A 14,326-nucleotide genomic window follows, 5' to 3' on the forward strand; every position below is an offset into this window, starting at 1 on the left:
GCCACACCTCATCCACCCCAGCCAAGGTCCCAGGAGGAGATGGGAAGATCCAGGCTGTCATTGGTGTTTTGTGATCAGTTTTCACCAACTTTTAACAGCACAGCTCGATCAATGATCCATAGAATTTGATCAGCAATGTCAGGAATATACATTTACAAGATGAAGTTGAACCTTTGTAGGGCTGATCTGAGAACAAAACTCTGCCAATGTTAAGTCTGAGTTCCAGAGAAGGCTGAGTTGTGTGTGTGTGTGGCATGGAAAGGGACCCTGTGGTGGTGGGGATGGGACGGATGTTTCCAGGCTCCTGGAGAAGCCTCAGGGGTGGTGCCAAATCCACCCTGTGCTCTCCTCAGAGCTGTCTCTGACGGGCTTCTGGTGTTACACAGAAGTAAAGCATTATTAAAAAAAAAAACTTGAAAAAATCAAGCCTTACTATGTCAACTAAACTAACAACTAACCTAGAAAGTTCCTGTAAAAAAATAAAAATCAATTTACATAGCAATCTGTTCTTACTAAAAGAACAACTCTCACCTACAAAAAATAAAATTCTACCTATACAAAACACTCACTCCCCAAAAAATGTGAACTATCTGTAAAAAAGTTTAATAAACTATACACTAAGCATTACCAGCCAGTAAACTGAGTTTCAATAAATAACTACCAATTAATAATTCAACAAATTACTAACCAGTGAAATTCAAACACAATGCCTTCTAATATTCCTATAAATATAAACCATGTGTAAAACACTTCCCAAAAAAAACCAAAAAATGTAAAATGTCTAAAAAAAAGTTTAATAAACATACACACTAACCATTACCAACGAATAAACTAAGTTTCAATAAATTACTAACCAATGAAATTGAAACCTATAAATATTAATTAACCATGTGTAAAACACTTCCCAAAAAACCAAAAAATGTAAACTGTCTAAAAAAAATTAATAAACATATACACTAAGCATTACCAGCCAATAAGCTAAGTTTCAATAAATTACTAACCAATGCAATTGAAACACAATGCCTTCTAATATAAATATTAACCATGTGTAGAACACTTCCCAAAAAACGTAAACTGTCTAAAAAAAGTTTAGTAAACATACACACTAACCATTACCAGCCAATAAATTAAGTTTCAATAAATTACTAACCAATGAAATTGAAACACAATGCCTTCTAATATAAATATGTATTAACATATTAATATATGTTACATATACACATATTAACATGTATGTGTGTATATTAATATGTATACATATTAACCATATGTAAAACACTTCCCAAAAAATGTAAACTGTCTAAAAAGAAGTTTAATAAGCATATACACTAACCATTACCAACTAAGTTTCAATAAAATAATAAATATAATAAGAATAAAATAACCAATTAATAATCCAATAAATTACTAACCAATGAAATTGAAACACAATGCCTTCTAATATACCTATAAATTTTAATTAACCATATGTAAAACGCTTACCAAAAAATGTAAACTGTCTAAAAAAAGTTTAATAAGCATATACACTAACCATTCCCAACTAAGTTTCAATAAAATAATATATATAATATAATAATAAATATAATATAATAATTATTATAATAAATATAATAATAAAAAAATAACCAATTAATAATCCAACAAATTACTGGTGAAATTGAAACACAATACCTTCCAATACTCCTGTAAATACAAACCAAGCGAAGCAAAGCCCAGCTCTGGCACATAAAAAGCAGTTTTTTTGAGGCCTGTGGTGTCTCCGCAGGGACACGGCGGGGCAGGAGCGTTTCCACACCATCACCACCTCGTACTACCGCGGGGCCATGGGCATCATGCTGGTCTACGACATCACCAACGCCAAGAGCTTCGAGAACATCAGCAAGTGGCTCCGGAACATCGACGAGGTGAGTGGCACAGCCCAGCCCCGAGCGCCCAGAGGGGCCCCAGGTGGGGTTTTTTGTCTTCTTTTCTCCTCTTAGAGCCGGGATTGAACCTTGGGAGATGCAGTTTTTGTGTTTGGACTCAGATGTTTATTAATTCTTAGCCATGTTACAGTCTCACAAGTTGTGGGTTCTGCTAACAAGGTGAAAAATGGCTCTGTCTGTGTCTCTCTGCAAGGCCTTTTAAGCACTGATTGTTCAATTATGAGATGACATCTGAATTATTTTTACCTTTAACCCAATAACCAAACACCCGTGGCCTGTAATGGGGACTTTTCTACCCAATTACAAAATACCACCCAAACCCACGAAGAAGAAGGTGAAAAAGGACTCAGCCTCTGCCCTAAATCCTCCATCTTGCTTTACATGTATTACCATACACTAAAACCTTAAAATCCAAATTTTCCACCCTGTGCTATCCCACACTTCTATCCAAACCCCACACCCACAATCCCAGGGCTGTCACTCAATTTTGGGAGCCTTTTCCACAGCCTCAGGTCAGTGCAGTGTTTGCTTGAGGGTCAGTACCTGTTACAACAGAAAGTCTAAAATTCTCAGCCTCCTGGGTTCCAGCATCCCCAGAACTCAGCTCTCCCTTCAGCTCTGCCAGGAGGGATGTGACATTAAACAGGAGAATCTCAGAATTCCAGGTTAAAAGAGATTTTCAACATCCAACCCAGCCCCAGCCCCTGAACTAACCCCTGGCCCCGAGTGCCACATCCAGTCTGCTTTAAACACCCCCAGGGATGGTGACTGCACCACCTCCCCGGGCAGACCATTCCTGAATTTATTATTCTTTCTGTGAAAAGCTTCTCCCTGATGTCCAACCTGTATTCCCCTTGGCCCAGCCTGAGGCTGTGTCCTCTGGTTGTGTCAGCGCTGCCTGGAGAGAGACCAGCCCCAGCTGGGCACAGGCACCTTTAGGGGTTGTGGGGAGTGGTGAGGTCACCTCTGAACCTCCTTTTCTCCACCCCAAGGAGCCTGTGGTGTCCTGAAATGCCCACTGTGCACATGAGCAAACTTTGCCTGTGCTGGAGGAGGGTGGGCAGTGAGGAGGGCAGGTCTGGGAGCAGCTCACAGCACACAGTGAGGCCGGGAGCTGCAGAGTAGCCACACTGTGTGTTACTACTCACAGCAGCTGTTTCCTGAGGGTGAGCCTGGAGATCCTCAGAGGTAATTAAACATCACCACCTCCACTCCCTCCTAATCGTGTCAGGAGCTGTTTGGAGGTTTCTCATGGTAGCTTGGCTCCTGCTGCTGGGAGTGTTTGGGTAGCTGATCATTGCCCTTGGCACAGGAGAGACAGGACAGGCAGCTGGGGAATTTCAGGCAAGGTCAAGTGAAGCAGAAGGAAGTGATGGGGAAGCATTAAGTGCCTGGATGTTCATCCTCCAGGAGTTCTGAGATGGCAAGAGAGCAGCACAGCTGGCAGTTCCTGGTTTTGTTACGCTGTTCCCAGGTGGAATAAATGTTTGGATTTTCCTAGAAAGCACAGAGATGGCCCTGTAGAACTGAGCACAGGTGAGGGCTGTCAGGCACTGCTCAGTGCAGCCCTGAGGCTGCAGAAAGCAGCACAGCAAAAATGGGATGTTGGGATTTGAATTTCCCAGCATGAGACATGATTGTGTTTATGGAGAAGTGCCCTGTGTGGTGGGAACAGGAGAGGGGATGAGGCAGCACAGGAAGAGACTCAGCAGTGAGTTGGAGTAAACCTGACACTGAGGCCTTTGGATTCTGCAGCTGCTTTGTTAAAAATCCCAGAGGTGTCCCAGGTGGGTGATGGATGTCACTGGTACCATCAGGGCTTTTGGTGCCCTCGTGTTTTCAGTCTGGGCCACACAAACTGGGCAGCTGATTCCAGTGCAGTGTGGAGGCTGCTCAGGGACTGTGGCTGTCAAAGGGATGTTTGACACCTTAGGGAGCTGGTTTTGTTATGAGAGAAGCTCAGTAGTGGAGTGTCTGTGCAGAAATCACAGTCATTGAGGTTGGAAAATCCTTTGGAGCTCATGGACTCCCCCAGCATTGCCCAGGCCACCACTGCCCCATGTCCCATCCACAGGGCTTTTAAATCCCTCCAGGGATGAGGACTGCCTGGGCTGCCTGTGGGGAATGAATTTTTCCTGCCTGGCAGCTTTCCAGCCCCTCTGGAGCATTCCACGGGGTTGGTGTGACCCCAGTGCAGCAGCCAGCTCTTGGTGACCCACTGGCTCTGTGCAGCCTGTCCTGACCCCTCTGCAGAGCTCCTGCCCCCAGCAGATCCACATCCCACCCCCCAGGGCTGGCCCTGAGCTCAGCCAGCCTTGGTGCCCTCCAGACCATCCGTGGTGTCCATTCCCAGCTGGATGTGCCTCCACCCCGGGTTTATCCCAGCAGGGTGCACCCATCCAAGCCAGGACCAGGAGGTTTCTCCAGGAGGATGCCATGGGAAAAGGTGCCAGAGGCTTCCTCAGAGCCCAGGCAGGTGCATCCACAGCCTTCCCCTCAGCCATTAAGGTCATAGAAAGAGATGAGGTTGGTCAGGCAGGACCTGTCACAAAGCCAGTGTGTGATTCCTGCTTGTCCTGCTCGTGCCCTGTGAGCACACTCCAGGGGATCTGCTCCAGGACCTTCCCCAGCTCCCAGCTCAGCCTGACAGGCCTGGACCTCCTGATCCTCCTGAGGCAGGAGCTTCCCAGCCCAGCAGGACTGATGAGAAATGATCCAGATTGCCCCTCCAGAGAGGCCTGTGCTGCAGGGAACGGGCTGGATCTGGGATTCCTCATCCCTGCCCAGGCTGACTCTGCATCTTCCTGCCCCGACACCGTGCAGGAAATACCAGCCCTCCCCTCCCTGCTCCCCTTGGAGACCCTGCCCCACTCTCTGGTTTCTATTTCCCTTCTCTCCCTCATTCCTCTGCCCCCTGTTTTCCTCCCCAGTCCCTCTTTCTCCCCTGGCTCATCCCTCACATTGTGCAGTGGCGAAGTGGGGAGGAGGAAACCATTAACCAGGGCTAGGAAGTCATTAGGAGGCTGGGGTTAATTAACAGCTTGTTCCTCTGGCACTGCAGTGCAGGAAGCTCCACTGTGGGCAGCTGTAAATGTCCCCAGGCTGCAGCTGTAGGTGGTGGCCTGGCCACACCAAAGGGAAGCAGGGATTTTGGGTGTGCTGGGGAGAAGTGTGACCCTGTAACCCTGTCCCTGTGTCCTTCCAGCACGCCAACGAGGATGTGGAGAGGATGCTGTTAGGAAACAAGTGTGACATGGAAGATAAAAGAGTTGTCCCAAAAGCAAAAGGTGAACAGGTGAGCATCAAACAAAAACTTCTTTATCCAAGTCAGCAAATCACTGCCAAGACTTCTGCCTGCTGCAGGGGGTTGGGATCCCCCAGTGGGATGAGGCAGGGAATGAATGCAGGAGCTGAGGGATGTGAATCCTGGGAGTGTTTTCTCAGAAACTGCCACGAATGGGATGAGTTCAGCTGCAGTTTCTGCTTCCTTTGATAACTCCAAAATCCCTGAAGTTCCTCACAGTGTGACAGTGTGTGGTGTCTGTCCTCTTGGGCCCAGACACAAACTTGGGATTATTTAGTAGATTTTAATTGTTCTGAATTGTGAAGTGCTGAATCTTCTGAGTCACCTCACCTGGCTGGTGCTGCTGGTGCCTCTTGGGGCTGAGGGAGTCACAGAGTCCCTGAGGATGGGAAAAAGCTCCCAGAGCATCGAGTCCAATCTGTGCCTGATCCCCACCTTGTCCCCAGCCCAGAGCACTCAGTGCCACATCCAGCCCTTCCTGGGATCCTCCAGGGATGGGCACCCCAAAGCTCCCTGGGCAGTGCCAAGGCCTGAGCTCCCTTTCCATGGGGAAATTCCTGCTGCTGTCCAAGCTGAGCCTGCCCTGGCCCAGCCTGAGGCCATTTCCCCTTGTCCTGTCCCTGTTCCCTGGGAGCAGAGCCCGAGGCCCCCTGGCTGTCCCCTCCTGGCAGGGACTTGTGCAGAGCCACAAGGTCCCCCCTGAGCCTCCTTTTCTCCAGGCTCAGCCCCTTCCCAGCTCCCTCAGCCCCTCCTGGGGCTCCATTCCCTTCCCCAGCTCCCTCAGCCCCTCCTGGGGCTCCATTCCCTCCCCAGCTCCCTCAGCCCCTCCTGGGGCTCCATTCCCTTCCCCAGCTCCCTCAGCCCCTCCTGGGGCTCCATTCCCTTCCCCAGCCCCCTCAGCCCCTCCTGGGGCTCCATTCCCTCCCCAGCTCCGTTCCCTGCCCTGGACAAGCTCCAGCCCCTGCAGGTCTCTCCTGTCAGGAGGGGCCCAGAGCTGCCCCAGCACTGGAGGTGCCCCAGCAGTGCCAGCACAGGGGACAAGGACACTGCCCTGGCCCTGCTGCCCCCCCAGAGCTGCCACAGCCCAGGGGCCAGAGGGCTCTTACCCACCTGGGCACCCCTGGGCTCCTGTCCAGTTCAGTATTCCCTGCTTTATAAACACTGCTGACCCCAAAGTGGTGGCGGCACCGCTGGAATATCCCCAGGATCTCTAACCTCCCTCTCTCTGTTTGCTGCAGATTGCCAGGGAGCACGGTATTAGGTTTTTTGAAACTAGTGCAAAAGCAAATATAAACATTGAGAAGGCATTCCTCACATTAGCAGAAGACATTCTTCGAAAGGTAGGTGCTGACAGCATTCCTTTGGGACAAATATCCTGGAATTCCACCTCTCCTTGTTGTGATGTTCACCTGTGTTGTTGCAGTGTTTGACTTTGCTGTGCTGAGGCAAAGGAGTCCCTGAAGGAGCAGGGCTGAACTTCTCTACCTTGTTAGATGTGTTGTTGCTGTGGGGGGGCTGCCTGCAGGGAGTAACATCCATCAGAGCCAAGGAACTGAAATTCCTGTTTGTTTGGTCCTTACACTCATGGTGGTTGTGCCTGTGCTGGAGTTAAACCATTTCCATTGACGTGGAGAGAATTGTCCTTTCCTGCCACCATCTCTGTGGATGCACTGACAGCTCCTGGGGGCTCTTGGGCAGTGCTCAGGTGTGGAGGGTGGGACAGGAGGGAGCTCTGCCACTCCCAGCTGTGCTCCCAGGAATCATTTCCCAGCCATGGCATTTCCTTGGGGGTTCAATTGCACCTCCACATCTGGGGGTTGGCTCCCTTTCCTGAGAGGTGCAGTGGGCCATGGAGCCATGGGGTCAGTGAGGCTGGAAAAGCTCTGAGAGCACCAAGTCAAATCATCCCCCAGCACTGCCACATCCACCACTGACCCCTGTCCCCAAGTGCCACATCCACAGGGCTTTTAAATCCCTCCAGGGATGGGCACTCCAAACCTCCCTGGGCAGCTGTGCCAGGGCTGGAGAGCCTTTCCAGGAAGAAATTGTTCTCTCTATCCAGTCTAAACCCTCCTGGCCCAGCCTGAGGCCATTTCCCCTTGTCCTGTCCCTGTTCCCTGGGAGCAGAGCCCGAGGCCCCCTGGCTGTCCCCTCCTGGCAGGGACTTGTGCAGAGCCACAAGGTCCCCCCTGAGCCTCCTTTTCTCCAGGCTCAGCCCCTTCCCAGCTCCCTCAGCCCCTCCTGGGGCTCCATTCCCTTCCCCAGCTCCCTCAGCCCCTCCTGGGGCTCCATTCCCTTCCCCAGCTCCCTCAGCCCCTCCTGGGGCTCCATTCCCTTCCCCAGCTCCGTTCCCTGCCCTGGACAAGCTCCAGCCCCTGCAGGTCTCTCCTGTCAGGAGGGGCCCAGAGCTGCCCCAGCACTGGAGGTGCCCCAGTAGTGCCAGCACAGGGCCTGTAGCAGATCCCTGTGAGCCCAGAGCTGCTGGTGCTGCTGTTCCTGTGGCCATCACCTCTGTCAGGAGTACAGAATGCATCAGCTTCCCTCAGGTGGCTCTGAGGTGTTCCAGGGCTGGAGCTCTGTGTGGCTCTGGGGCCGTTTCCATGGGGTGTGGTGCCATGGCCAAGGGCTCAGGGTACACACAAACCCCTGTGCTGGGACATCCCTGCCTAGGAGCAGGTCATGGGAACTCTGTGGAGCTCCAGACACAGGGGTTGGCCAACCCTGGCACTTGTGTTCCTGTTCCTACACAAATGAACCCCATCCCAGCCTGTCTCATCCCTGCCTTCCTCCCTCTGCCTGTGAATGATGTGGATAATGTCACCCAGTTGTCACTGCAGTTCTCAGTCATGTCTTAATCCATTTTTGACAAGCTTTGTGTGATAAACGAGGTGAAAACTCCTGGCCTTTGGTGAAACAGGAGGTCAGGCTACAAACCATACCAACCTTTGGGCCTTAAATCTTCATTTTTAGCCTCTGTCGTTATCCCTGGGGTTCTTTTGCAAGGCTGTGACAAGGAAAGTTAAAAAAGGAATGTGGGGACTGAAGTGTGGTGAGGGTTTAGGTTCCTTTCCAAACAGCTGGATGTAGATGTTGGTGTTGGATCAAACCCACTGGAGTGGGGTTTTGGCTTTGGTGTCACCAAGTTCTGTCCTGTGACAAGGAGGAGCCTGTGTGTCCTCGGGAGCTGCTGTCCCAGGACAGCCCAAGGAACAAGCCCAGTTTATCCCTAAAAACTGTGGGGTTTGGAGGTCATTAGGTCACATAATCTGGGTTCAGCTTGTGTTGTTTGCAGGCTGGGATGTCCTTACTCCACCAAACCCAGCACTGGCTCTGTGTGCAAGACCTAAAATAGTTCCAGTTGACTTTGGGGCGGCCCCAGCTCAAGCACTGGGTTTTTTCCCAGCTTTCCACTTGTTTATTTTAAACAAACCAACCAAAAAAAAAAAAAAACACCCACAACCCAAAAACAACAACAACAAAAAATCCTTAAATTGCTTTTGCACATTTGTGCTGGAGTGGGGGGAGGATTCCCTGCATTTCTGTGGAAATCTTTGTGCAGGATCTCCAACTGTGGAGCCCTTTGTGCCCAGCCAACTCCCAGTTCCATCTGGTGATGTCAGTCCTTGCGAGCCGCTGTCTCCCCAGCCCTGAGCGTGTCCTGGGCATCTCTGGAGCCATCTAACTGTGTTCACTTGTTTTCCTTGCAGACCCCTGTAAAAGAGCCCAACAGTGAAAATGTAGATATCAGCAGTGGCGGTGGGGTGACGGGCTGGAAGAGCAAGTGCTGCTGAACCTTCTCCTCTCTCACCAATCGCCATCCACCGCCCCTTTTTTCTCGCTGCAAAAACAAACCACTCTGCCCGTTTTTTTTTTAACCTGAAACCAATGTTTTTGTTCCTCATCTTAACGAGCTCCTGCCTCCCCTTGGTTTTCCGGCTAGGACAGCTTTGCCTACTCCGAGTTTTCTCGACACATGTATAGGAAATTCATCTCCGTGACTTCATTTCCATGTCCCCTGCTCAACTCACCACTACGTTTGGGTTGTATTATAGTCCCGTCCCTCCTGCCATTAAACACCCCAGAGCAATCATACTCGACTCTCTTCTGCAAATTGTATAAGAATAAAGGTTAGAATTAACAATTGATTTTGTACAACAGTGGAATTTTCTGTCATGGATCATGTGCTTGAGTCACCATATTCTCTAGATGCATCAGGCAAAAGAGCCAGGAAAAAAAAAACTCATTTTCGCCTTGAGTCCGTGAGTGGGGTTTCTTTGTCCTGTGCCTTATGTGGAAAAAGGAACTTTTATTTTCACTTTCTTTTCTGTTTTCTGGTGGAAGCATGTGCAGGAGACATCCCATCCCCCGTGCCATTGAGTCCTGACCTCTGTAGTGGTTGCTTTCTGTAACGTTGGTGTCATGCATCGAGGACAAAGGGTGGTGCAAAACAAAAGCAAACTCCATGTAACCTGCTGTGTCTCCTCTTGGCAATCCCGCCGTTCCCAACTCTTCCTGCTGCCATTTTTCTTTTTTCTTCTCACTTTGCCACTCTTTCCTTTCTTTTTTTTTTTTTCTTTCTTTTTTTTTTTTTTCTTTTTTGCCTGCATGCTGCTTTGATTTGCATTTCTCCATGGTGTGATGTGTTAATAATGGAAAGGATGGCAACGCGGTGTGTTTGCCAAAAAATTTAATACAAAGCACTGATTTTAGCTTCCGAGGTAAAAAAAAATGTTGAGATTCCTACTAACCCCCCCTAGGCCTGTCCGTCACTAGTGACCCCTCCTCCCCCGGCCCCGGCCTGTCCCTTATGGAAGAGTTATTTGCATGCACTAGTTTTATGGAGGGTGATGTGGTTGTCTATTTCTGTGTATGAATATAACAAGGATCCCCCAAACTGACAGCAGTTCATTATTAACAAACACGAGCTCCCACCTCTGTCCCCTCTGCGGGGCCGGGGCTGAGCCGGGCTGGGTGCAGAGAGAGGGAAAGGAAAGGGAAGGGAAGGAAAACAAACCGGCCAGAGGGCAGATTTAATTTATTACCTCCCTGGAAACTTTACACTTTTCCAGCATCCAAAGCGCAGGATCCCGGTGGGTGATCCCGGCTGTGAGAGCGGGGTCCTGGTGGGATGGAGCAGCTGTGCCAGCCCTGTCCTGTCCCTGTCCCTGTCCCTGTCCCTGTCACCGGCTGTGCCAGCCCTGTCCTGCTGCTCCTGTCCCTGTCACCGGCCCTGCTGGCCCTGTCCTGTCCCTGTCCCTGTCCCCGGCCGTGCCAGCCCTGCCCTGCCGCAGGAGGGGCTCAGGACCCGCTCCCGGCCCCGCTCCTGGCCCAGCCGCAGTCGCTAACGCTGAGTGAATTTTAATGAAATGACGGTGTTTTAACATGGAACCCCCGGGCCGGAGCGGCTCCTTCCCGCGCGGGGACTCCCCGAGGTGTCTCCCCCTGTCCCCCCGTGTTTGGCATTTTGTCCCCTGTGTGTCCCCCCTCCCCAGGCGAGTGGCCCGGGCTCAGCCTTGGACAGAGTCCCCCTGCTTTGGGCTGAATCTGCACTTTCTAAAGGTGATCAAAAAGGGAAAAAAAAAATGGCGAAATCTACATCAAGGGGTGTTTTTGTATAATCCTTGTTTTAAACATGAGCTCTTTATTTGCTGGCAGGGCTCGGCTCCCTGCCTGTGACCCCTCTGTGGACACAGGGAGAGCCCGGGCCCCCCCTGGTGCCACTCGCTGTCCCCGGTCCCTCCCCGTCAGTAAAACTGAGCTGTTTCTCTCGGGTTATTTCTGTTCTGTCCAAGCTCCAGCTGCCCCGGCGGGGCAGGAGCAGCGCCAGGCGGGGCCGATGCTGAAACAGATAAAAAAACCCTAAAATAATAATAATAATAATGATCATGTCGGAGGAGTTTGCAGTAACTTGATGTCTGCTGGTGTCTCAACTCCTGCTAGTTCCAGACGAGGTTAGTCCAGACTGGCTTGTGAGACTCTGCCTGGAGCCCCAGCCCAGCCCCTGGAGTGGAGAAGGGCAGCGGGAGGTGTCAGCAGAGCCCCCCTGCCCCGGCCCCGCCCTTTGGTCACCAAAATAAAATAAAATAAAGTGTTAAAGGATGAAATTGGTCCCGCTAAACAAACCCGAGCTCGGCCGTGTCACCCGCCGGGGTCGCCTCGTGCCCTCGGCCCCGGACAGTGGAATAAAACAAAACAGCATCAAGGTCTTGGATTAATTCCCATGCCGACGATTTTTTACTTAATCTTTTAATATTTTTGCTACTCCACTCTGGCTTTTTATTTAAAACACATTCTTTTGTACCACTTACTGTATCAAATTGTATAAAAAGATCACTGTCCCATTCTTGGTCGTACCAAGAGCAAATAAAAGCTTTTATAAACTTGCAGTGGCGACTTCCTGAGCCCCTTGAATTCCCTCTGGCTCCGGCGGGGGTGGATGAGTGTCCCCCAAACCCTCAGGCCGCCAGGGCCGGGGCAGAGCTGTTCCTCCTGCCTTTCCCAGAGCTGCGGGAGGTGCTTTCCCAGGGCGGGATGGTGGGAAGGGAGTGCGGGGAGGCCTCGGGGGAGCCTCCAGGGGATGGACACCCGGCCTGGGGTGTGAGGTGTCCTTTGGGGCCCCGCCGGCGTGTTTTGGGGAGCAGCTGGTCCGTGTTCTGCGGGCCTTGGCTGGAAGGAGCGGTGGCCGTGCCCGTGTCCCCCCTGCCCGTCCCCCCTGCCCCTTCCCCAGCCCCGAGCTGGGAATTCCGGGGGCCGGGATGTGCCTCCAACAGAGCCCCGCGAGGGACGGGGACAGCAGAGACACATCTCAACTGCTGCCCTCACACTGCCACCGTGTCCCTCAGTGTCCCCAGTGCCAGTGTCCCCATGCCACCATGTCCCTGTCCCTCAGTGTCCCCACTGCCATGGTGTCCCTGTCCCTCAGTGTCCCACTGCCACAGTGTCCCCACTGCCACAGTGTCGCCAATGCCACGGTGTCCCTGTCCCTCACAGTCCCCCTGCCAGTGTCCCCACTGCCACAGTGTCCCACTGCCATGGTGTCCCCAATGCCATAGTGTCCCTGCACCACGGTGTCCCCACTGCCAAAGTGTCCCTGTCCCTCAGCGTCCCACTGCCATGGTGTCCCCACTGCCACCGTGTCCCCACTGCCACAGTGTCTGTGTCCCAGAGTGTCTGTGTCCCACAGTGTCCCCACTGCCATGGTGTCCCTGTTCCCACAGTGTCCCCCTGCCAGTGTCCCCACTGCCACCGTGTCCCCAATGCCACCATGCCCCTGTTCCCACAGTGTCCCCAATGTCATGGTGTCCCTATTGCCGTGGTGTCCCCAAAGCCGCGGTGTCCCCAGAGCCCCGGTGTCCCTGTTCCCACAGTGTCCCGTTCCCGCGGTGTCCCCGTTCCCATGGCGCCGGTGTCCGGCTGTTTTCGTGCCCTGGTGCCAATAAAGCCCCGAGTGTGTCACGGCCGGTCCTGGGCAGTCCCTGCCGGGGCCGAGGCCGCGGGGAGCGGCTCAGGGACCCCAAATCCGCCCCGTCCCGGGAATCGCGGCGTGGGAGCCCCCAGAGCACCCAGGGGTGGGGGATTTGATGGGGAGCCCCCAGAGCACCCAGAGGTGGGGGATTTGGGGAGGAGCCCCCAGAGCACCCAGGGGTGGGGGATTTGGGGAGGAGCCCCCAGAGCACCCATGGGTGGGGGATTTGGGGGGGAGCTCCAGGGGCTCTCGGGGAGGGCCCGGCAGGGACTGTCCCCACATGGACACACCGTCCAACAGCTCCCAGGGTCCTGCCGGGCCGTGTCACCTCCGGCAGGGGGGATTGGGCTTTCCCCATCCTCCTCCTCTTCCCTACTGTCCCCGCCCGGCTCCATCCCCGTCCCGCCTCAATCCTGTCCCTGCTCTGTTCCACTCGTGCCTTTCACTGTCCCTTCCCCTTTCCTGCAGCTCTTCCCTCCCTTTCCCTTCTCCTTTCCCATCCCCGCTCCTTCCCTGCAGCCGCTCCATCGTTTTCCCTGTTCCTTCCCCATCCCTGCTCCAGCTTCATCCCTGTCCCCCCTGTGCTCCATCCCATCCCTGTCCCCCTGTGCTCCATCCCATCCCTGTTCTCCTGTGCTCCATCCCATCCCTGTTCCCCTGTGCTCCATCCCCGCTCCGCCCTGTCCCGCCGCCTCCCCTCGTGCTCGGCTTGGGGGACAGTGACGGGCCAGGGGACAGCACACGGTGACACGTCCCCCGGGCCGGGCGCTGGCCCTGCAGGCACCTGCTGCTTCCTCCCCTCCTTCATCCTCCTCAGCCCGGTCCCCGGCGGCTCAGGGATGCGGCGAGGAGCGGGGCGGGGGGCGGAGGAGGCCAGAGCTGGACCGGGGCTTCTCCGCCCCGGGCTGAGTGACCGAGGGGTGCGGGGACACTCCGGGTCCCTGTCCCAGCTCGGGGTGGCCGGGAGTCCCCAGGGTGCGGGGATGTCCCTGCCGAGGGTCCCCCCTGACTGCCGTGTCCCTTCCCTCTCTCCCGGTGCCGTTTCTGCTCCGGCCCGGGGGATCCGGGCGGGGACATCGGGGTGTGGGGCGGCATCGGGGTCCCCCCGTCCCGCACGGGCCCCTTGGGACCCCCGAGAGCTCCCGCCTGGGACCCCCGGCAGCTCCCGGCACTCGCCGCCTCCAGCAGGGGACGGGAGGGGGAGAGTCCCCGGGGCGCCCCCGGCCCGTTCCCCCGGCGGGCAGAGAGACCCGAACCTCCGCCCGGGACACCCCCGGAGCGGCCCCGCCGGGGGATGCCCGGCCATGGAGGGAGAGGGATGCCCGGCCCTAGGGGGGAATAACCGGTCCTGGGGGGGATGCCCGGCCCTGGAGGGGGATATCCGGGTCCTGGGGGGGGATAACCGGGTCCTGGGGGGGGGGATAACAGGTCCTGGGGAGGATGCCCGGCCCTGGAGGGAGATGCCCGGCGCTGGGGGTAGATATCTAGGTCCTGGGGCGGGATAACCGGGCGGGAGGGGATGCCCGGCCCTGGGGGGAGATATCCGGGTCCTGGGGGGGGCTGGGGGGAGATGCCCGGTCCCGCACGGGGGTCCCCGCCCGCCGCCGCCTCTCCCGCCCCCGCCGGGGGGGT

At 54.1% G+C, this 14,326-nt stretch overlaps 1 protein-coding gene across 1 annotated transcript in view; it reads left to right on the plus strand.

The window, feature by feature from the left end:
- RAB10 (RAB10, member RAS oncogene family) overlaps nt 1-11,317 on the plus strand; it is a 47,012-nt gene extending 35,695 nt beyond the window's left edge. Inside the window, exons 3-6 of the mRNA XM_083856656.1 lie at nt 1,766-1,904; nt 5,131-5,220; nt 6,468-6,569; nt 8,937-11,317. Coding sequence (XP_083712782.1) covers nt 1,766-1,904; nt 5,131-5,220; nt 6,468-6,569; nt 8,937-9,020 — 415 coding nt within the window. The 3' untranslated portion in view covers nt 9,021-11,317. The remainder of the gene's footprint in view (nt 1-1,765; nt 1,905-5,130; nt 5,221-6,467; nt 6,570-8,936) is intronic.
- The last annotated feature ends 3,009 nt before the right edge of the window (nt 11,318-14,326 follow it).

This window comes from Zosterops lateralis (genome assembly GCF_965231275.1).
Source record: "Zosterops lateralis genome assembly, chromosome: 3".
NCBI lineage: Eukaryota > Metazoa > Chordata > Aves > Passeriformes > Zosteropidae > Zosterops > Zosterops lateralis.